The sequence below is a fragment of the Castanea sativa genome, chromosome 5, assembly GCF_040712315.1.
Source record: "Castanea sativa cultivar Marrone di Chiusa Pesio chromosome 5, ASM4071231v1".
In the NCBI taxonomy this organism is placed as follows: Eukaryota; Viridiplantae; Streptophyta; class Magnoliopsida; order Fagales; family Fagaceae; genus Castanea; species Castanea sativa.
Window position 1 is genome coordinate 46,987,145 of NC_134017.1, and position 23,992 is coordinate 47,011,136.

A 23,992-nucleotide genomic window follows, 5' to 3' on the forward strand; every position below is an offset into this window, starting at 1 on the left:
GAGGAATTGACAGTAGACTTTATTTATTAAAAATCATGTTATGCAAAGTACAATGAGAAAGAGAAAAAATGGGTTGTGTAAGGTAATTTACCTTATAATTAAATTGTGTTCTTGGTTCTAACTTGTATGCTATCAATCTCACTTATTTTAAATAATAATAATAATAATAATAGTAGGTAGTAGTAGTATACAGAAATCCACTAATTAGCACCTCAAGTAGATTTAAATGTCGATTTCAATGGAAGACATAAAAATCTTATTTACATATTCATTCAAAATACTTAGTGGTTAGTTTTTCTTTTTATTATTTTAAGTATAAATTATTTTATAGTTATGACTATCTTTATGTTTACAGAAATCCACTAATTAGCACCTCAAGTAGATTTAAATGTCGATTTCAATGGAAGACATAAAAATCTTATTTACATATTCATTCAAAATACTTAGTGGTTAGTTTTTCTTTTTATTATTTTATGTATAAATTATTTTATAGTTATGACTATCTTTATGTTTACATTTATATTTTTCACATTTATATTATTTTGTACCCTTATATATACATACACACAAGAACACACATAATTATAAACATAAATATAGAGGTTTCTTTGTTTGTACCAAAAAAAAATTGTTAACTTGGTTTATAAATATTTATAAGTTGAATTGAAAATAATCTGGCATTATAGCAAGTTAGCTTTGAGTTGACCAACTATATGTAGGATGTAAAATGTCGATGTTTATTCAATAAGCTCAAAAATTATGTGTAATATACCAATGCCTAATTTAGATGATAATGGATGAAGGGGCCAAGTTAATAATAATAAATGCAAACATTGAGGGAAAGATATACAAAATTTTAATTTTACAAACGAAAATAAAAATTATCCTAAACCCAAAAGTTGTAATTTAAGTTTTTGACAAAATTAAATAAGATGTATAGATATTTTGGAGAAAAAAAAAAATTGTGGATTAGACAGTAACAAACAAAAAAGGGTTTAGATTGAATTTCACATTGTTTCATTAGTATTGTTGATCAGATCAATTAGAGTTTAGTAACTATAGTTTGCACAATGCATCACTTTTATCCTTGAGTAGAGTCATTATATGCAACACCTAACACTGAGGCATATTTTAGAACATGAAGGAAGTGTGACAAGATTTTTGTAAAACCTCAATATGCATGGCTTCCCAATCATTTTATACATGGGAAAAGTTGTATTGTTCAACCCTTGGAATAATTTTTTGGAGAGGATAGTTTTGTTTTCGTTAGACCCAAAAAAAAAAGGTTTAAGCAAAATTGTGTTATGTACATATACTCAAATTAGCGATGGGATAGCAAGAGGTATTTATCGATCTAGCTAGCCTACTAATAATGAATAATTTTATAGACAATTATTTTTACAAAAAATTTTACAACTTGTTAATTTGTGCTATTATGAGTGGTGAATATTTTTTATCTTATGTGACTCACAACTTTATGTTTACCACTTACAAACACACAAATCAACAAGTTGTAAAAATGATTGTGTCTTTGATAATATTCTTGCTAAATAAAATAAATAAATAAATAAAAACAAAAAAAAAAAACAAACTAAATTCAAGTAAGAAGGATACGATGATCTCAGGAAACTAATTAAACCCTCGTAGGAAACGGAATGCCATTACATAAGACCACTTAATAATATATTCTTCTGGAAAGAAATGAGGATACCTTTTTCATTTCATCATACATCATTATTGTCATGACCTATCTACTATATGCAAAATGTGGGTACTTTCCTTAAAGAAAAAGTGTTGCTACTTTCTTTTTGGACTGAAATTTTCAGTTAGATATAGCAGACTGGAGAGAGAGAGAGAGAGACGTCCAAACTTCCCCTTTTTTTAAACTAATATGACATTCCTAATCCTAAAGGACTCCATTACCTAGATATATAGGTAATTAATTAAGCCAAGAACTCAATCAATATGTGTCATATTACATTATTAAACGTTCTTTCCTTATTTAATTTCCTCCTAGATCTAAAAGCACAACCAAATTGACACAGCAAGCAACTCAAACAAATTATTCAAATGTCTTCTAAAAGTATCTCCAACACTATCCCATATGTATATAAACATTCAACTATCAGGTTCATCCACTTCATGATCCATCATTTTCCATGAACCATCAGCTTGTTGAACCAGACCCTTGTTCTGCACACATTGCCATGACGCCGGAACAAGATACTCTTCCTTCAAACCATCCATTGTCTTGTTTACGAGTACAATATCCCGATGAACCTCCAACTTGAACCCTCCTAAAGTCCCATGCGTTCCAGCAACTCCATGCAAGTAACCCTCCAAGTTATGCCAAGTTGACAAATTTCCAGGACTCTTCAAATAATGTGATTTGCGATCATCTATTTTCAACTCGTCTCCAACATCAGAGTAACCTATGAAAGGATAGTCAGGAACAAGATCTGGAGCATTACGAATACGTAAGACTCGAAGATCTTTATGTTCTGAGAAAACTTTCTTGAAGTTGGAATCCCCCACATGAGGACTGGCAAATACTATTGCTGTTACTGGACAAGCTTTGTTTGGCTGGTCTTTTAGCTCGTTTATTCTATTGGCAACTATGTCAACTGCATTTAGAGTTGCAACTGCTGCACCCAAGCTGTGACCAGTAACAGTTATACTGATTTCCTCGTTCTTGAATTCTTCTACTAGTCTCTTAATCTCACCTAGAACCTGAATGACAAAAATAGCAAACAATGTTTAAGACTTAGTTATTGCTAAGATGTTGTAATTCAGTAACATTGCATATTCTTTTTTATGTGGAGAATCAGGGTTTGAATCCCCTCTCTCTGACTCTTCCCCATAGTTGCTACTATTGAGTTATCAAAAGAAATACTTTGAATATCATTTTTTTTACCTTGATTTCGATCTAATTTTACTTATATTACTATGTTCTTAAATATTGTCACCTTTTATATCTTATCAGTAACTCTCTTAATTAAATTATGAACTTATATGGCTATTGACAAATATATATATATATATATATATATATATATCTCAAAACTTACCTGGTTTCTGGCACTAGTCTTGTTGAATGGAGAACGAGCATCATCAGAAGTGTATATGGAATACCAACCTTGGTGCACCTTAGGATCATCCTTAACCCCAACTCCAAGTAATTTGGAAGCTGAAACCAAAAGAAATTCTAGATCATTAATCCACTCCAGGGCTTGTACTGTTCCTCTCCAAGCAATCACAATATCCCTCCTTCCTAACACGGCCTTCCCTTCGTCTGTGGCTACCGCAACATACCCAATCCAATTTGATTCCTTGCTCCATGCCTCCCTTGATAATGACTTTAAGATAAACGCATCAGGAACATCGATGCTCGACGTTGCATACAAGAACTTGGTGACACGATATTTGAAAGGATTTCCTTTCTCTAAATTCACCTTAGAGAAGAAATCCTTCTTCGCATATCGGCTACTTCCCGCAAACTTAGACATCTTCTCTGTATCAAATGCATCATATGTAGCTTGAGCCATTTCTCCATAATGAATTATGTACCTTCGAAGATCATTGTCTAGAGGCTCCAACAAATGCTTCCAGTTATTCTCGCCGCTAAGAAACCTCCACTTTTTGGCTATGCTATCCATCTTTTTCTTTGCCTTTCCACCTTCTAAGGATGAGTCCTATTGCATGCTTTATATTATGTACTACATGAGCAATCATATAGAGCTTTTCAAATTTAGAGTCAAATTAATTTTAATTTTCACAGTTAGGTAACAAAAATCTAAATACTAGATTGTGAGAATGAAATGTCTCTGTCTAGCTGCCATAATTGTAATTTTAAAAACTCTGACATATTCATATGCGAATGTTTCAACTCACATTTAAAGATTGGTCATGTTTCTCAAAAAAAAAGAAAAAAGATTGGTCATATTGGCCCTATTGTTCAATAACTTGGCCTAATAACTCAAGTCATTCGGAAAGTTAAAAGAGTATAGCCAGAACTTTCTTTTTCCCATCCCAATAAACAATGATTATTCATTGGATATGTTAGCTAGCATAGCAATACCATTAAGTCAAATAACCTTTGGTACTCACCGATTAATTCGTACAAATCCTCATACTTAACCACATATTACAAAAACGTTAATATTATTATATAATTAATCACCTCCCACGTTGTGAAATACTTTTAAGGTATATTTCACGTGGACTGATAACTATTGGGTAAAATTAGGCAAAAGGATAACATTTTCGAAAAAAAAATGAAAGAAAGAAAGAAAGAAAAGTTAAAGAACTGGATTTTCGAAGCTTTATTAATTTCAATGCTTCAAGCAACATGCTAGCATTCCTTCAGGATTAGTAACCGAAATTCTTAAATCTGATGGCAGTACTGGATCATGTAACTTGTATGGTCTACACTGCTGTTAAGTTAAGTGGTCATGACCAATATGGCACATCCTTGGCTTTGAAGGCCTTCCCACCATTCTCTTTTTCTTTTACTTTTTCCTTTTTTCCTGCCCAGATTCCAGTATAGCAAAATTATAAACTTCCAAAATAAAATTTATCATTAAATAATAGTAACAAGCCGTGGATGAAACTAACTCTCTCTATTCATATATATTTAGAGAAATTTACAATTAATTCCTTGGAGATTTCTCAAAAGTAAACGGCACTTCTTATTATATAGGTGTTTTGATTTCCAAATATTCTTATTTACTAGATAACCCTATTAAGTAGGTTTATTTTCAGTAATTGCTATTATTTTGGCCCCCAATCTTGAATTATTATTATTATTTTCTTGTTTAATTGGTTCCTACCCCATTAGTCAAGTATGTGATCCCATGTGCATATTAGGTTTGCATCTCCACTCTACACTTGACAGCGGAACCACTTATTCCCGCATCACAAATATTGCCTCTAGCCATCTATTTCGTGTAGGTTGATCTAAACCAACTCATCAAGAAACGACTAGTCTTGCCTTCGAAGTTTTCAAAAGAAATATATATATATATATATATATATATATATATATATATATATATATATATATATATATATATGTATGTATGTATGTATGTATGTATATGTAAAGTATGAATATGATTGGAAGCCGAAGAAGGCATGTATCTCGATTTGTCGATGAGATACTTTGCCGACCTTTGCCAGAAAGGCAAAAAATGACATGTTCTGCTCACTAATGCGGTGATATATGTAAAGTATGAATATGATTGGAAGCCGAAGAAGGCATGTATCTCGATTTGTCGATGAGATACTTTGCCGACCCTTGCCAGAAAAGACAAAAAATGACATGTACTGCTCACTAATGCGGTGATATTATGGCATCACAATCCAGCTGCTTCAGCTGGCTAGTAATGACATATAAGGAACTCCCTAATGAAAGTTTAGGCATAATACTTAAATTAATTACATAATTCATTGTAAAGGTATATAACGTGACTAAAATTATATGTGGATGTTCATTTCAATTGTGAAGGAGTGGGTTGAGTGAATTTTTCTCCAAACCAAGTTGGAAATTGAAATGGAATAACCATGATCAATAGTGGAATCACTTTAGGGTCTAAAATGGGTCCAGTTGAGTTAGGTTAGGTTGGATTCCACTTGGTTTTAGACCAGAAGCTAGTTGTCCTAAATGGGTTGCTAATAGGTCGGGTTAATCAAGTTAGGGGTTAATTTGTATTTTTTTTCAAAGGCAAAAATAGAAATAATAATAATATTAAATTCATGAAAAAAAATAATATCATTACCATAAAAGAATTAAAAAAAAAAAAACTGAATTCATGAACCATGTCAAGTCATCAACCTCTTCAAATGCACTTGTTCTTGTTGCAAGTAAGATAATAATAAAGTTAAATTACCTAAAAAAGCTAATTAATTTTTTTTATAAAAAGCTTTAAGAATTAAGCATAAAATACTAGGTAAAGAAAAATAAATAATTATTTAATATGAATTGCACCTCAATTTGGCAAGTAATTTCATCTACAATTCAAAATTTTAATATAACTTAAGAATACAATTAAAGTCAATCAATAAAAAATTTAAATTTTATAATTATTACTATTTTATAAATGAATTAAATTATTGTCAATAAATTAATTAAATTATCTTCAATGACCAACTCAAAAAAAAAAAAAAAAAAACTTCAATATACAAAAGGTCAACCATCGCACACCTTTGGTGCGATAATCACACCACAATGCTTGTGGGGTGTGAGGGAAGGAGAGGGCTAAGGGCTAAGGTCCACATCTAGGAGGGAGTTTCACACCTATATACACTTAGATTATACTAAAGTAGAATTTCTATCTTTTATATATATATATATATGTAAGTGCACAAATTGTACTTGGACCCAAAAACAAGTGATGGGTTCTGGCCCAATGAGTCTTATACAATGAAATTTGTAGAGTATGAGTTTGAAACCTAAGTCTGGAATGTTGGAAGTTGATTAACAGGCTAGATTGCCACAATCTATGCAAGTGATAAATATATATGACAAAGTAACCTCCTCGGACGTAAGCCGAAAACAACGTATATAATATTTCTCTTTTTGTACCAAAGATTACAAGGTTTAGCTTTTTTATCCAAGAAAACTAGTCCCCCCTCTTCTTTCCTCTATCGTCTTCTTATATACTTCTTTTTCCCTGTTTCATCCACGTGTCACACAAATCTTCCTCTCAAATACTTGTCTAATCTACCACCTTCTTGAAATCTTAAAATAATAGCAGAAATGTTAAATTCTACTGTTCAGAGGTCACTTCTCCATTAATGCGGTTAGGGAGGTAAATGCAGGGCCTTTAATGTGGTGGTAGCAGCTTTTTCCTCAGATATTTCTTACACATTACTGCTTCTAAAGAGTGCTTGGATCACACTTTTACCCACCAATTCTTCCAGGATTCTGCCTCCAACCTGTTTAGCAAGTCCTAGGGTCATTGCTAGGCCTGTCCGAGGACATACTCCTCCTTGGACAACTCCTTTGACCATTATAGTACGGACTGACTTGTGGGCTTATGGAATCTGACCAAACAGACTTGTATTAACCAATCAGACCCAAAACTCAAACGTTTGTTTAAACATTCTTATCCCCACAATATATATATATATATATATATATATATATATATATATATATATGAAATTTAGTAGTTGTGTATATATATATATATACACAACCCATCCTAGAAGCTAAGTGGGTTGGATAACTTGGATCGAATCGACCCATTTTTTCCTCTAAGTCCAAAATTCATGTGTCTAGTTGGGATCTAATTTTGTTAGGTTTTCTTTAAGGATAGGGAACTACAACATGCTAAAATTGGGGGGGGGGGGGGGGGGGAATTCCTTGTTAGATATTGATTGTATAAATCAATTGCATAATCCTTCAAGCCCTTCTTTGTTTAGTTAAAACTTCAAGTTGATGCTATTAAAATCAATTGAGAAATTAATCTAAGGTTTTGTTTCGACCAAAAAATTATTATAAAACTTCAAGTGATATATATAATTAATGTGTAATGTGACATGTTTAAATAATACGTGTAGATATTAAGTAATTATTAAAAGTTTTATTGATTGATATGATTCGATCATTGTATAATTGGTTTTAGGCTACACTCTTGGATCTTATAAAAGAAAAACTAAGAGAAGAATGTGAAATCTTGTAAAAGAAAGTAAATTTTTTCTTAGTTAATTGTATTTTGCTTAAAATGCAATATTTCATTTATTAAATATTCCTATCTCTTTATTTACAAAATTATTTTAGTTATATGTTGATGTAATGAAAAATCTAGAATTTCTTCCTCATTGAAATATTATTAACAAAAAAATTATTTGGTTCAGTTGGTTATTTAAAAACATTTTATTCCTTCAACCGGATTAAACATCAGTAAATTTTGTAAAAAGAACCAAAATAAGATTTGAATAAAATATTCATTTGGACAATAATACTTTGATAGACTAAAATAAAATTGAAAATATTCTATAAATTAACTGGATAATTTGATTATACTTTGGACCCTACAAATGGAGATATACATTGGCACAAAAACTTCGGGATCTTACTACCGGCCTACTTGCGATTTTAGGCCCACATAGACCATAGTCATAATAAGATAGTTAAGCACAATAAATTTAATGGAATATGTCTATCATTTCAAGTACAATGAAATTTTTTATCCCTTTGGAAGTCATTACTAATTATGTCAATTTTCCAATTGAACTATGATGCAATTTCTAAGTTTGTGTGATCCGTTTTTCCTATGAATGTTTTATTATTCATCTGTTTTTCTTGTGTCTGTGCTTGCTTACTAAGATGTAGAGCTTACCTCTTATTTCTCTATTTTAGATTTTGAGGATTAGAGAGTTTGTGCTACCATCGAGGTGGTACGCCTGAGAAGAGTATTAAGATTTGTATAAATAAATTACAAACACAAAAATCTATAGGACTGTTGGAAAATTTGAATTTGTGAACTTATTGGTCGATTGTAATTTTCTAGGAAATCTCTTTTAACTATTAATTTAATGGAGTTTAGATAATGTTTAACGGTCAGCTTTTGTTTCTTTCTTCTTCTTTTTTGAAGAATTATCTAATTAAAGGATGGTCAATGGAATTTTTATCAAATTTTAATTTTTTTTAGAGAGTTTTAGCCTATGACATCTGCTCTTGATAATAATTTTTTATCATCAGATCAAAACACCAATTAATTTTTTGTGTAGGCGGGCATTAAACCCCATGTCTTCCATCTTTTGAGTTTTATTTTTTCTGTTTTAGAAGAGCTTCCATTCTTTGAATTGATAAATAGATATTCAAGGTTCAGGCATTTAATATGACCTCATTCATTAAAAAGAGAATAACATAACGAGATATATAAATCGTCGATCATACCATTAAAAAGAATTTACACCGACTTACTTGTTTTCTATACTATGCTAGCTAATTAATGCATTCATAGAAAGTAGGCTAGTGTGAAAAGAGGATCTTACGCTAGGTCAAATGTATGAATAGTGTATGAATAGTGTATGAATAGAGATTATCAAACAAAAAATAAAAACAAAAAAAGTACGAATAGAATTTTAAGTTTTGCATTCATATCCCTTTCACATTACCTCCTTGAATTTTTATTTTTTATTTTTTAGTGTTAAGTGATACTTCCTTGAATAATGCCCGGGTGTTTCATTGATAAACAAATGAGCATATTATCAAAGTGATGCATTATTCATGCAAGACGACAAGCAATTGAGAAGACAATTTTAGGCTGAAAGAAGTCAACTCACATTAAAGACAACCTTTGGCCAAACCAAAAGATTGAAGCAAAGATTATGACAATACAAGCATAACCCGCAATATTGGTTTCCCAGTATTCTTAATTAATACAGTATCTAGAAAAAATTATACTGATAACCATTGGTATAACTCAGAGAGGATCATGTTCATTAACCCCGAAAACCAGTTTAAACCTTTCTCTATTCATACACTATTCAGACTTGAGAGAGAGAGAGAGAGAAAGGTTGAATGTTGGGCATTCTAGCATTAAGCAAAACTGAGCTAGGTAAATGTTGCCAGTTGCTACAGTAGCAAAATGATGTGATAGAAATAGATTTCTCTAAGTAGGGGCCAACAACGTAACATGCATATGGCTATTGTATCCTAATTCGTTCTTCAACAATATATGCTTTAAACTGGAGATAGCATGCATAAGTCTACTAGAGTGCTTATACTTTCTCTTTTTAAGTTATTTTTATAACTCGATAGTTATTGTATATGGAGGAGATTTAAATCCTTAATATTTCTGTCCTAAACATTAGGACATGCAAGGCTCTTGGGTTCTTCACTTATATACAAATACTAGTCATTAACTCATGCGATGCACAGATTAGTTGAACAAAAATTTTAAATTTTAAAGTTTCCTAATGTTATGATCATTTGAAAAAATAAATTACAATTTAAGAGAGAAAAAAAAAATACTAACACAAATAATGTTAGGCATGTCATGTCTATTATCAATGGCATCCTTTGTTTAATGAAAATTAAGGTCTCAATCATTTTTTTAATATAATATTTTTTTTGTTTGAGAAAGAATATATTATAATCCCTCCCATTGCTTAATTAGTTTGTAAAATCCTAGGTTTTTTTCTTGCCATATAAAATGCAACCAAGAAACCCAAAAATAAGAAAATAGAAACTATAGAAGTTTTTACATAGGAGACAGTAATTAATTACATTAAGAAATGGCATTGACACTCAAAAAGAGAGTAATCTAGAGCAATAGGTTTTGGATTTTTTTTTTTTGAGAGAAATGGAAAAGCTAGTTTAGTGTTATAGGCCATAAATAAATTGACATCGTTAGAGAATGAAGACAAATAAATGCATTGAAAAGAATAGATTTTGAAATATATGAATGTAAAAAGAAGAAGAAGGTAGTACCAGTTGAAAGGCCATAGAGTTTTAATCAAGATAGAAGATGACCAATCTAGGAAGCAGTTGGAACGCTCCTATTATTTGCATAGTCTCGGCTAGCACCTTTTTGCTTCTTATCTACTTATGATTCCAACTTTTATTCTTGGCAAGAGAAAGAGGCTCTTGCCTTCAGGAAAAAAATGCCACAAGAAACATATCAACACCCTTTTTGGTTCTTAAATAATAAAAATTTACAAAACAAATTTATGAGGTTAACGCATAACCTAAGCTTGTTCATCAAGATGATTGAACACACTAATCAATTTATACTGAATTAGGTTAAAAGAGTCCTATCATACTACTATTACTCTTTTTTAACTCGAGTCTATCAGGATTTGGGATTGGAAATTTATATAATTAAAAGAGTCTTATACTGTAAATGATGGTTATAGTCTACCACTAATTCTTTTCCTAAATCTGAGTCCTGTTATGGTGAAATTCAAGTCATTTGGTGTATGTGACAATGTGTAAGTATTCTTGATCTTATCTATTTTTTGTTCCTAGTTCCCACCCCTCTACAGAGTACAGACTCATTGATTAAAAAGAGATATACACAATATCTCTACTGCTTATCCAAACCAAAAACGAAACTGAAAGAGTACCCGTGTTTTGATAAGCTTTTGCATTGAACTCTGGAATTTAAAGGTAGCCGAAGCATGATATTTTTCAATAGAAAATCCAGGAGATCATTCAAACTCATTGCCATTGTTGTTCTTCTCTTTGCCTTGGAGTTTTAGAGAACATCGAAAACATTTCTATCTATATTAGAATGTAATGGGATAAAAAGATTTCATAGATTCAGTGGGAATTGAATTCCGAATTTTTGTGGGAATGGAAGTCCAAAACATTTCAAATTAAATATTCACCTAATATAATGGGATAAAAAGATTTCATAGAGACCCAATCAGACCATAATTAAAATTACAATCTTAAAAGAAAATAAGAACAATAAAAAAAATAGGACATTAAAAAATTAAAAAGAAAGTAACAATTAATAGTGTTTTAATTTTATTTTTTTAAATATTGTGCTAACGTAAAAAATTGTAAAAACTTTAGAAGCTTTGGTTTTATATATACTAGCATTTAACCTGCACAATGCACGAGAACATTTTACATATTTAAAATACCATCAATTTGACATAACATGACAATAAAATACAACAATTAATATGTTTGTTAACGCTTTTTTTTAATAATGCAAATCACATCAAGTAGTTTGGATATTTTTTTGTTTTCTTAACATTTTACATAAAAGAACAAAGGTAAAATTCCTTCTTTTCGCCAAGTTACAAATCCTTCACTTCAAATAGACTATTATTTCTTCTTTAATTTCTTCGTTTTTTTTTAGGCAAGAAAAAAACTTCTTAGCGTATGAACAATTCAACATAGTTCTCCAAATTCACCTGAGACAATGTACACACACCATGTCCTCTATTCCTTAGTTTCATTCTTTCTTTTTGACCGTTTCTCACAAAAATTTAAAATTTAAAATGCATGGCAGAAAGAAAAACACATATCCATTATTGAACAAACAACATAAAAAAAATAAAAATAAAAATAAAAGAATCTCACATTAAATAATTAATTGGGTTTTATTAAATACTCTAGAATTTGTAAAAAATCAAAATCAAAATCAAAATCAAAGCTCACATTCAATAATTAATTATTTTCATTCATATACCAAAGTGCAACAACACCCAGCAAACACAAATATAATTTAACATCCTTATTGTACATTAAAAAAAATCGAGAAAAACAAATTTCGAGAGAGAAACCAAAAAATCAAATCAAAACCCTTTTCTTGACACATAACTCAAATACCTAAATATAAATCAATCCAACCAAAATTACCCAAAAGTCCCATTTGTTAGCCGCAAAGAAACCATTCCAAGCATCTGTTGTGCTATCGGTCAATAAAGAAGCAGAAGCACCAATATTTTGCAAATACATACCACTGCCAAATGGTATCTTTTAGTTTATTTAAAAAAAGTATCGTTTGGAAGATTTCTTAGATAAGAAACATTGTTTGGATAATTACATCGCTTGATATTCATATTGTGAGAGACCGAGAAAACTTTCTGAGGTGCTCTCAAAAACAGATTTGGGTGCTTTATGGCACCTCTCTTTTAGGTAGTGGTGTGAAGTCGCCACTTATTTTTCTATACAGAAAAAAATAAAAAAATAAATACAACTACTTGTTCAAAATACTTCAAATGTCATTGATTCAATAAAAAAATATGATTTTGGTAAATTAACCTTACAAGGCTTTGGTTTAAGTTACAATTTATGCAAAAGAATACAAAGCTTTGGTCCTAGTTACAATCTACCAAAATTAAAGACAAAACACTAGTCTACCTATCCAAAATCCTAAATTCGGGGACTAGGTTATAGAATGGAAAAGTGTTAGGCACCCATTCCACCCAAATAGAGTATGGTCTTTTAGACTCTAATGACCACTATACCCTTTTTTGTTGTATTATGTTGAATAATATGTTATAATACACATGACTAACACTTAAATAAAATAAATTTAAATAAATTTTCCTTATGACTAATGTCCTCTTTTTAAAGAAAAATAAGATCTGTTTTGAAAAATAAAATAAAAAATTTGATTAGTAAAAATCAGATCTATTTTTGCGAAAGGTAAAAAAAAAAAGAATTTGTTAAGAAAATCATATTTGTTTTGAAGAGTTAAAGAAAAATGAGATTTGATTTGTAAAAATCAGATCTCTTTTTAAAAAGTTAAAAAAAAAAAAAAAAAAAAGAGAGATTTTGTTAAAAAGAATCAGATATGTTTTTGAAAAGTATTAAAAAAACATGAGATTTTGTTAAAAAGAATCATATCTGTTTTGAAAAGTTAAAGAAAAATGAGGTTTGATTTGTAAAAATTAGATCTGTCTTTGAAAGTATACAAAAATTTGATTTGTAAAAATCAGATCTATTTTTTAAAGTAAAAAAAATAAGATTGTTAAAAGAGGATTCATATTCATGAGACAAACTTATTATGCATGCATCACAAATTAAAAAAGAAAGACTTTAACCTAACTCTTAATTCTTTCTTTGAAATTTCAAAATCTACAATTTTATAAAAAGAATAATTTTCAAAAAAATTTCCAGATCTGTATTTAATGAAAATACAGACCTGTTTTGAGATCAGAAAAAAATCAGATCTGTATTTAATGAAAATATAGATCAGTTTTGAGATAGAAAAAAATACAAATCTATATTTAATGAAAATACAAATCAATTTTGAGATCTGAAAAAAATGGATCTGTACTTAATGAAATAACATATCAGTTTTGAGTTTTAAAAAAAGGCTTTGATAATCATTAGCAGATTTTGAAATCAAAGAAAAAGAATTAAAACAAACAAACAATTAAAGAACATGTCAAAGAAAATTCCAGCAAAGTATCTAAGCATGGTGTGCAATTATTTATTAAGAACAAGGCACAATAAAACATATTAACCACATTCATGCAATGAACAACAACATACTAACGAATGGGAAAGAAAAAAAAAAAAAAGAAATAACTAAATACCTCTTGCATGAGCGTGCTCTTCAAATGAAAGAATATTTTAGAAAGCAAAGAATATTATTTACTTCTTTGAGGTCTAAAATACTTTACATACAAAAAAGAAGTTCCTAAAGCGCAAAAGCCTCCAAAACGTATTTAACATAAGAGGAGCAGAGAAGTCAGAAAAGAAAAACCCTAAATTTTTATTTTTTTTCCTCTCTATTTATAGAGGTTGGGATGCTTAAAAAATAAGCTGAATGAGATCAGAAACAAATTGGAATGCGTCATTATCTCTAAAAAGTCGAAAAAGATTGGATTTATCTTAATCAAAAAGCAACCCGGGCTGGGAGAAAAAGCTATTTTATAATAGTCTTTTAGTTTGAATAAAATTTAAATTTATTAAAATTTAAATAATAAACTTTTTTTTGTAAATTAAACAATTGTTAATTTTATCCCTTAATTTGAGGAAATATATCCTAACAATTAATAAAAAGTTAATTTAATAATTAATGAGAGTAGCTGCTTATTAGGAGACAATTGTTCTAGAGAGAGAGAGAGAGAGAGAGAGAGAGTTTCATATAAATTTATCAACTCCTCTGAATCTATACAACATGTATATCCTTCTAATAAAAATACATGTGCATAAGTTGCAACTCAAAAAAAAAAAAAAAACAAACAAAAACGTAAGATGCTAGAGAAATTATATGGAAAGACCATTGGTGAATATATATAAGTTTTGAAATTTCGATAATAGATTTTTAGTTGGAGTAGGATTTAAATTCCTAACTTAGATGATAAAGTTTTAGCTAAATTAAATTATAATTAAATCTTATCCCTTGATCTGGGGAAATGTATCCTAACAATTAATAAAATAATTTTTTTCAATATTTAATAAAATACTTGAGGGAGAAAAAGCTAGGTATGTTGTGTAGGATTTAGGATTTCATTTTAAATATATTTTTTTTTTCTAGGGAAGGAAGTTAAAAAAACTATAATAGTCTTTTAGTTTGAATAGAATTTAAATTTATTAAAATTTAAATAATGAAATTTTTATATAAATTAAAATATTCTTAATTTTATCCCTTAATTTGAGGAAATATATCCTAACAATTAATAAAAAATTAATTTAATAATTAATGAGAGTAGTTGCTTATTAGGAGAAAATTGTTCCAGAGAGAGAGAGAGAGAGTCTCATATAAATTTATCAACTCCTATGAATCTATACAACATGTATATCCTTCTAATAAAAATATATATGTGTGTAAGTTGCATCTCGAAAAAAATAAATAATAAACAAAAACGTAAGGTGCAAGAAAAATTATATGGAAAGACCATTGGTGAATATATATATATATATATATAAGTTTTGAAATTTCGATAATAGATTTTTAGTTGGAGTAGGATATAAATTTCTTAAATTTATATGTATGTTATGTTACATGTTTTATTAAAAAATTTATTGTCACTTTATCTAAAAAAATTGATAAGAACAAATAAGTTGTTGTTTCTATCAACTGAAACTTAGATACATGTTGTATGTTTTGTTAAAACACTTATTTGTTTCTTTATTTAAAGAAATTGAAATAACAAATAAGTTGTTGTCTCTATCAAGTGAAACTTAGATTCTTATTGCATGTTCTATTGAAACAAGTATTGTTATTTTATTTAAAATGCATGTTGTATGTTTTGTTAAAACACTTATTGACCAAAATTTAGATGGATGTTGCATGTCTTGTTAAAACACTTATTGATTTAAACTTAGATGCATGTTGCATGTTTTGTTAAAACACTTACAATTATTTTATCTAAAATGTATGTTGCATGTAAAACACTTAATTTTACTTTATCTAAAGAAGGGAAAAATATCCACACACCCTCTAAATTTTAGAATAGTGGCCACAATGCCCCTTGAACTTTTTTATTGGTCAATTAACTCCATAAACTTTACATACCAGTCAAATAAGTACCTCAATTAGTCTCCTATCATAAAACTAACAAAACGGTCATGTGTCTCTCACGTGAGTTTTTTTTTTTTTTTTTTTTTTTAACTCAAACCAAAAAAAAAGAAAAAAAGAACAAGGTCTTTGAAAGCCAAACCCAGTTCTTCGTTTCATACAATCTTAAGCTTTTCTTGGTTCAAAAAGCCTAACCCAGACCAAGTTCTTGGTTTCTTAAAAGTCTTTAGTTTTACTTATTGAAAAACCATATCCAATTCTTTTTATTTTTAAGAAAAAGGTCACACTTATGTGAACAAGTTTCGATATTTTAACAGCTTCTAATTGCTTCTTGAAAAACCATACCTAGACCAAGTTCTTGCTTCTTGAAGCTTTGGCAAGCCCATCAATACTTTAACAGCTTCTATCTCAATAAAAAAATAAAAATAATAAAATAAAATAAACAACTTCATTTTGGTTTAAACTAGCATAAAGCAACTGTTAAATGTACTAAAACTATTTTGTTAGTTTGTCTGCGAATTTATGTGTATATAGGCCCGCCAATTTCAACATATCTATGGTATAGGTATTCTCAATATAAATTGGAACCACTTGGTTTCTACATCACGGAGACCTTGCTTTTCTTTGGGTTTGATTTTTTTTTTTTAAGCTCAAGTGAGATATACGCAACTATTCCATTAGTTTTTTAACAGTAGACTAATTGAGGTACTTATTTGGCAAATATGTAAAGTTTATGGAGTAAATTGGCCAATAAAAAAGTTCAGAGGGTGTTTTGGCTGCTACTTCAAAGTTTAGGAGGTGTGTGGGTATTTTTCCCTCTAAAGAAATTGATAAGAATAAATAAGTTATTGTCTCTATCAACTGAAACTTAGATGCATGTTGCATGTTTTGTTAAAACACTTACTGTTATTTTATTAAAAGAAATTTTAAAAATAAAAAAAAATTTGTTGTCGGTCTCTACCTAAGAAGCACGGGTGTGTTTCCAAATTTGGGTTTGGGTGCGGGACTCAGCAATTTTTCAAAAAGTAGGGTGCGAGGTGCTGCAATTAAAAAATTATTAAAAATATTTTTATTTATATTTTCTATACATTTTTACTATTAAAACATTCTTAAAAAAAACATAACTAATCCAGCGACACCATTGGCCAACCAAACCTTCTGCAGGGCGCACTATATTATAGTTTACATAGCACCATTATATTATTTTTGTTAATATTTGGATCTAATTATATTTCATCAAAATAAAACAAAATGGTACAAAATGTAATTATACTCAACTGCCCCTAAAAGCAGCTAATTAATTGAATTAGTTAAAATAAAATTCATTTCTCTTATTTGGTGTACAAAAACAAGGCCGAGGAGCAAGGCCCATCTGCGAGAGTGTGAGGCCTGGAATCATTTCTCGGCAACCAAATGAGGCTGAGGAGCAATCGAGCAAGTCAATCACAATCATCTCTAAAAAAATGAGATTCATGTATGATCGTCGATCATTGATTGGCTGTTCCCGCATGATTCAAGGTCGATTTTAGCCTATTTCGGCCGTTTCGATCGTCGGCCGATATGCTCTAATTCAGTCGATATGACATGATTCTGGCCGAATTGGCCTGATTCAGCACGAATCGAAGCCAAGTAGGTGCAAATCGGAGTTGGTCAGCGCAAATCCAAAAAAAAAAACTCAGACACGGCACCGACGCGCTGGCAGCGACATTGGTGGCTGCACCCCAAGTTGGGCCGCATCGAACGCCAGTGCGGCACCCTCCCAACCGCGTCAATGCTTCATAGGTCTCTACTTAAAAAACTATTTTTGTCCTAAATATTGTTGTAATTTGATGAAGCCACTTGGCGCAACTATGACTTCTAAACCCAACTTTTATGATTTAGTATGTTAATTGGAGTATTTTCATTTATGATAAACTTCTCTTAAAACTTTTAATTCTAAAAATAAACATAAACTACTATCATCAGAATAAATATTATTTTTAGAAATAGTTATTGTCTCTTTTGACAATTTTGAACTTAATTATTGAAAATTGGATTTCTTAATGAATTTGTGTGGAAAACTATTAATTCTCTATTTTTAATTGTGATATGGAAAGAGATAAAGAATCTATTCACCATCCATGTGTGTGGAAGATTGAAAATTTTTACACTTCTAAACTACCGCAAATAATGTAAAACGTACAAACATAGCTCACAACATTTGAAAAGAGAACAATTTTTTAAAAATAATTTTTATTCAAAAGCTTTGGGTCTTGATCATTAATATTTTTACACTGTAAAACAAATAAACAATGGCCAATAGAGGTCTTAATTTTTTTTTTTTTTACTACATAGAGGGCTTTCTTCTTTTTTTTCTTCTTCTTCTTCTTCTTTCTCTATACTACAAGACAAATAAATATAATATATTATATTTTATTGAAGACCTTCCATTTGGGGGCTTTAGGTCATTACCTAAATGGCATAAGGCTTTGATACTTTCCATTATTGAAAAACTTATTCAATATAGTGGAGAATAAATAAGAGAATTTTATTTACATGCATGGTGAAAAATTCCTCTTTTTCATTAAAAGAAGACAAAAATTAAAAGGGTAATTGCAATAAAATTAAGGGGTAAATAAAGAGAAATTATTAAATCCATTAAGAAGATTGTTAACGTGGTCCTCCTAGTCTTTCTAACTAATAAAACACTACTATATATACAAATGTGACATCACCTAATGATTTTTATTTTTAATTCTCTTACATTATTTCCATATGATGTCACACATTTGCATAAATAGTATTATTTAATTGATTGGGAGGATTACGTCAGCAATCCTCCCGGTGGTCTTAATAATTTCTCATAAATACGAGTAAACCAACAAATCTTTTATGAATTTATTATCATTATAACTCACACTGGAAGGCTTCTTTATTTTCCTTTTACAAACGAACGACCCTTCATATTTTTATTCCACTCTTAAATCTAAGAACACAACCAAAAAGTTCTAATAAGCAACCAAAAGCAACGTAAACCAAGTAATGAAATGATTTCTACATGTAATTTTAACCACATATATTAACATTTAAAGATCTCTCTCATCTTCTTCATGATCCATCAATTTCCATGAACCGTCTGCTAGTTGAACCATACCCTTGTTCTTCACACAAAACCATGAAGCCGGAATAAGATACTCATCCTTCAAACCATCTATCATCTTGTTCACGAGTGCAATATCACGGGGAACTTCCAACTTGAACCCTCCTTGAGTCCCTAGTGTTCCTGCAACTCCATGCAGGTAACCCTCCAAGTCATGCCAAGTTGACAAATTTCCAGGACTCTTCAAGTAACTCAAATTGCGAGTATCTATTTCCAACTCTTCTCCAACATCAGAGTAGCCTATAAATGGATATTTCGGAACAATATCTGGAGCATTACGTATACGCAAGACTTGAAGATCCTTATGATTAGAGAAATTTTTCTTGAAGCCGGAGTCTCCCACATGAGGGCTGGCAAATACTATTGCTGTCACTGGAAAAGATTTCCCCAGTTGGTCTTTGGGCTTGTTAAATCCATTGGCAACTATGTCAATCGCATTTAGGGTTGCTAGTGCTGCTCCCAAGCTGTGGCCAGTAACAGTTATACTGATTTCCTCATTTTGGAATTCTTCAACTAGTCTACTAAGCTCACTAAGAACCTGGATGACCAAAAAACAAAAAGCAAATAAAATTTTAATTATCATATTTAAACCTTGAATTTGGTTGAACCTTATTTTAATTACTATTTTCTTCACATTTTTCCATCTACTATATTTTGTCAATAAGACATTCACCCTACTTTTTTCATAGATAAAATATGATTGAAACCTTTGGTATTAATTTTTATATATAATAATAGGTGCAACTGAAAGAAACTCAAATTAAAATTTCAAATTAGAGTTCTAATTTTGCGTCATATGTCCTAAATTATTCATTCTTAAAGAGTTTTATTTCTTAATTTTAGAATCAAATGTGAGACCATACCATGAATATTCATCTAAGTAAGTTATTAAGTATAAAAACCAAAGAGTCTAAAATAAATTAATCGTAAAAAAAAAAAAAGTGATTAACAATAAAAAAAATGGAAAATTTACATTTTATACCTAATAATATCCTTACATAATTTTTTAAAGAGTTAATAAAAATAAAAATAACTATTAATATTATGCATTTTATTTTATATCTTTAAATGTATTCATGTATATGCATGAGGTTACAAGCTAGTTCTATAATAATTAATTTATACAATGAAGTTAAGACAACAATTAATTAGTTCTTTTATGTAAGAAAAATTTTAATATATAAATTTTTTATCCGAAAATAAGAGACTTCACAAGTTATATAAACTCCACACTTGCCTACCCGACTAGCCCGGAAGCAATTAAATTTAACCTCTAAATTAAATTATAAACTTATAATAGACAAATAAAGTATCAAAATATACCTGGTTTCTGGCACTAGTCTTATTGAAGGGTGAACGGGAGTCATCAGAAGTGTAGATGGAATGCCAACCATGGTGCACCCAGGGCCGGCCCAATGAAATTTGGGGCCTAAGGCGGCGGAAATTTTATATGAGGCCTTTTTATGTGAAACATTAATTAAATAAATATATATAATACTAATTAAATTAAGACTAATTTGATGTAAATACAAAAATTGATGAATAATAATAATAATTAAACTAAGGTTAATTTCATACAGAGAATTGAATATCATAATTGAACCATAAATTTAAACAAAAAGAACTAGAAAAAATATTATTTTTTTAAAAAAGAAACTTACTTTAACTTGGATATATAACTATGCATAGTTAAGTACAGTTGTAACCTAAATTTTAATTTATATATTATTTTTAAGAGAAAGAGATAGATAAATATTATTTGGTGCGTGGCTTTGTAGGATATTAGTTTACAAAAATTAAGATCTCAAACTATTAGAGGAGATTAATCATCATTGATGATCTATCACATTTGCAGCATTTTTTTGAAACATTTTAGGGTTTTAATTGGTTTTAATTTCTATTGGTCTCTTATTTTGGAAGCCTTGTTAGAAATGAAAAAGAAAAATACTAAAGATACTGCAAAATGTTCACAATATAATATGATAATGACTGTAATTGATAAAATTCAACAATTTAATTTATTTGTGTTTGAATTAATTTTTTATATGATTGGTGACATGTTAGTTAAATTTAAACTTAAATCTATAGTAAAATTTGTGGTATCTTTAACATCACTTTAAAAAAAGTACTAATTATTTAAAAAAAAATGTTATATTTTTATAAAATTTTGGCCCTTTACAAATAGAAATGAGGCCTTTTTTAGTAGGGAATTTTTTTTTTTTGGTTGTGGGGCCTTAGGCCTAGGCCTAAGTTGCCTAGGCCTTGAGCCGGCACTGGGTGCACCTTAGGATCATGCTCAGCTCCAAGTAATTTGGAAGCTGAAACCAAATTAAATTCTAGATCATTAATTCACTCCAGGGCTTGTATGGTTCCTCTCCAAGCAATCACAATATCTCTCCTTCCTAACTCGGCCTTCCCTTCGTCTGTAGCTACTGCAACGTACCCAATCCAATTTGATTCCTTGCTCCATGCCTCCCTTGATAATGACTTCATGATAAAGGCATTGGGGACTTTGATATTTGATGTTGCATACAAGAACTTGGTCACACGGTATTTGAAAGGATTTCCATTCTCTAAGCCCACCTTAGAGAAGAAATCCTTTTTCGCATATCGACTACTTCCTGCATACCTAGATATTTTCTCTTTATCAAAGGCATCATATGTAGCTTCAGCCATTTCGCCATAATGTATTATGTATTGGCGAAGATTAATGTCGAGGGGTTCCAACAAATTCTCCCAGTCATTTTGACCACTAAGACTCTTCCACATTTTGGCTATGCTATCCTTTGTTCTCTTCATGTTTAGCTACACTTTGTACGGATGTACTACTAAAGCATGCTTTATATAGCCGTTTGAGAAATCAAAGACTGCGTTTGAAATACAGAGTCAAATTTGGAATAACATCAACTTAATCATCTCTGACGTTTTCTTCCTTTGAATCTACAACTAAAATCAAATATTATAGATTGTGAGAATGAAGTTGGTCTTTGTTTAGCAACCTTAATAGTTAGCTGAAAACGATGACAAATTCTTGTGCGGATTTTTTTTTTTTTTTTTTTTTAATCTATGGCACTTAAGACTGGTCATATCTGCTCTATTTCTGCAATAACTTCCTAATTATAAATCGTCATTACTGAGCGATACCATTAAGTTAAATAAAAACAGATACATGCTAGGTAGCGACACCGTTAAGTTAAATAATCTTTCGCACATGAAATTAATTTCTCAAATTCTCTTCTTACTACTGCAAAATGCAAATGATATATATATATAAAAAGTAAATCTTATAAATAATTCTGGATCAACAGATACAACCTAATCCCACTCAAAGAACTTGTCAAATACTCATATGGCTCATATGGTACATCAATCTCATGTGTACTATTTTCTTAATAATACTTTGTGTTGATTTTTTTATAGATATGATAGAATTTCAATCTATAGTTCTATGATGATCACTCTTCATCATCAAACCAAAACAGTAATTTTTTTTTTTAGAGTTTCACAATCTATGACGTCCGTTTTTTATGATATAGCTTTTTATCATCAGACCAAGATACCAATCGATTTTTGGTATAGGCAGGAATTAAATCCTAAATCTTTTATTTAACCATCATAGATTTTATCAATTGAACTAACAAGAACCCACAGGCCAAGACAATAATTGGACATAACAATATCATTAAATTCAAAAAATAATTGTTTAAAGCTTTATAACTCAACTGCTTGATACCTCCTAAACTTTTGAAGCTTTAATTTAAGGACAAAATTTAGTTACAAAATTAGTCGTACCCTTAAACTACAACATTACTTAATATCTTTTTATTGAATTTTAATTTTGATAAATCCATCGTTGGATTACATCTTCTTTTTATATCTCCTATGCTTGCAAAATTTTTAGAAAATTAAACATCAATAGTTACGTCATAAATCAATTGTTTAAATTATAAATTTTTGTAATTTAAAATTATGCATAAAATATAAGCTTATAGAACATATAATAAATAACATTCGATTGACGCAAAAATTGACATGTGTATTAAGAGTGTAAAAAACATATAATTTAATGGTTAGAGTTTCAAAATATATAATAATATTTATTTTATTGAATAAGATTGTAATCTTATACTACAACCAAATTTGTAACTAAATTTTGTCATTAATTTAATGCTTCAAAAAACGTGCTCATATTTCTTCAAGATAGCGCGCACGACTGAAATTCCCCAATTTGACGACAATATTAAATCTTGCAACTTGTAAGCCCGGCAGAGTTGTTAATTCAAGTTTTTTTTTTTTTTTTTTTTTTGAGAACCAGTTGTTAATTCAAGTTAGTTGACGATGACTGCTCATATTCTTGGCTTATTGAAAGGCCTTCCCACTTTTTTTCACCCAATTTTTTATGGAGCCCCACATTCCAGTAGCAAAATTATTAGACTTTGCCAAATACAAGTAATCATATAAATAATAATAGTATATATAGTTAATAACTTAATTGTGGTGGCAACTAGCTTTCTGTTCACATCTGGGTTTTAAGAAAAATATATTGACTTCCTTTAAGAAGTTGAGATGTCAACAAGTTAATTGCATTCCCTAGCTCCTTTTGAATTGAACATTAATCTCCCTTAAATTAGAAAGATATTTTATGTTGATCGATCAACAGTCAAGGTACAAGAAACAATGGGGCTATCAAATTATTTAATTTGTTCGTTAGCGTACAAAACAAAACAAGGAAAAAGGCTTTTTCTTTTCAAAATATATTGTTAGATCTTTGATTGATTCTCTTTTATTTTATTTTTTTGTCAAATTTTCCATCTTAATTATGTTTTTTAATAATTATGTTCTTCCTCACAAGAAGCAAAATGCTTCAGAAATTTGAGTTAATTTAACAAAATAGAAAAACAATTAA

The 23,992-nt window shown here is 29.6% G+C and overlaps 1 protein-coding gene and 1 pseudogene across 1 annotated transcript; both read right to left on the minus strand.

Annotated features, from left to right (window-relative positions):
- Nucleotides 1-1,801: 1,801 nt before the first annotated feature.
- On the minus strand, nt 1,802-3,751 carry LOC142636552 (phospholipase A1-IIgamma-like). Its single transcript, XM_075810807.1, has 2 exons — nt 3,069-3,751; nt 1,802-2,730 (listed from the first exon to the last, which is right to left on the minus strand). Exons 1-2 carry the CDS (start codon nt 3,654-3,656, stop codon nt 2,119-2,121), a joined length of 1,200 nt encoding a protein of 399 aa, XP_075666922.1. The 5' UTR covers nt 3,657-3,751; the 3' UTR covers nt 1,802-2,118.
- Nucleotides 3,752-18,932: 15,181 nt separating this feature from the next.
- On the minus strand, nt 18,933-21,886 carry LOC142636940 (phospholipase A1-IIgamma-like; annotated as a pseudogene).
- Nucleotides 21,887-23,992: the final 2,106 nt, after the last annotated feature.